A 462-nucleotide genomic window follows, 5' to 3' on the forward strand; every position below is an offset into this window, starting at 1 on the left:
TTAGCTTGTAATCTTGTAGCGACACAAAGGGCAAGTTTGCTGCTTGAGGAGCCACTTGAAGATACACTTGTGGTGGTACACATGACCACAGGGAATTCCAACTGCTCCTTTGTCTTCTTCTTCTTCGTCTGTTTCACTCGACGGAGTAATCCCATCCAGACATATCGAGCACATTATAGACTCTTGAATCTCGACCTTCTCTAAATTTTCTACTGACCTTTGATGATTTTCGCCGCCGCCATTGTCTTCGTCTGCTATTTCTTCATCGTCGTCCTCGTCTTCCCCTTCTCCTCCTTCTACTTCTCCAAACATGTATTCAAATCGGCTTCTTGAGACATAGATCGTAAGTTCATCACCTTGACCTTCCAAAAGCAGAGCTCGAATTACTTCACGTCCAAGATTTGTACGTTGATCAATTTCAAATATTGATGGCCCTCCTTGAAGAGTAGTTTGATTAGACAT

At 43.1% G+C, this 462-nt stretch overlaps 1 protein-coding gene across 1 annotated transcript; it reads right to left on the minus strand.

Moving 5' to 3' along the window:
* On the minus strand, window positions 1-462 carry LOC114741730 (E3 ubiquitin-protein ligase SIRP1-like). The gene has a single exon (XM_028929984.1). The coding sequence runs from the start codon at window positions 460-462 to the stop codon at window positions 1-3; it is 462 nt and encodes a 153-aa protein (XP_028785817.1).

This window comes from Neltuma alba, unplaced genomic scaffold (assembly GCF_004799145.2).
Source record: "Neltuma alba isolate B1F8T4 unplaced genomic scaffold, ASM479914v2 tig00003506_pilon, whole genome shotgun sequence".
NCBI lineage: Eukaryota > Viridiplantae > Streptophyta > Magnoliopsida > Fabales > Fabaceae > Neltuma > Neltuma alba.

Excerpts from the sequence above, each read along its gene's own strand:
- LOC114741730 (XM_028929984.1), bottom strand. The coding sequence starts at position 462 with ATGTCTAATCAAACTACTCTTCAAGGAGGGCCATCAATATTTGAAATT.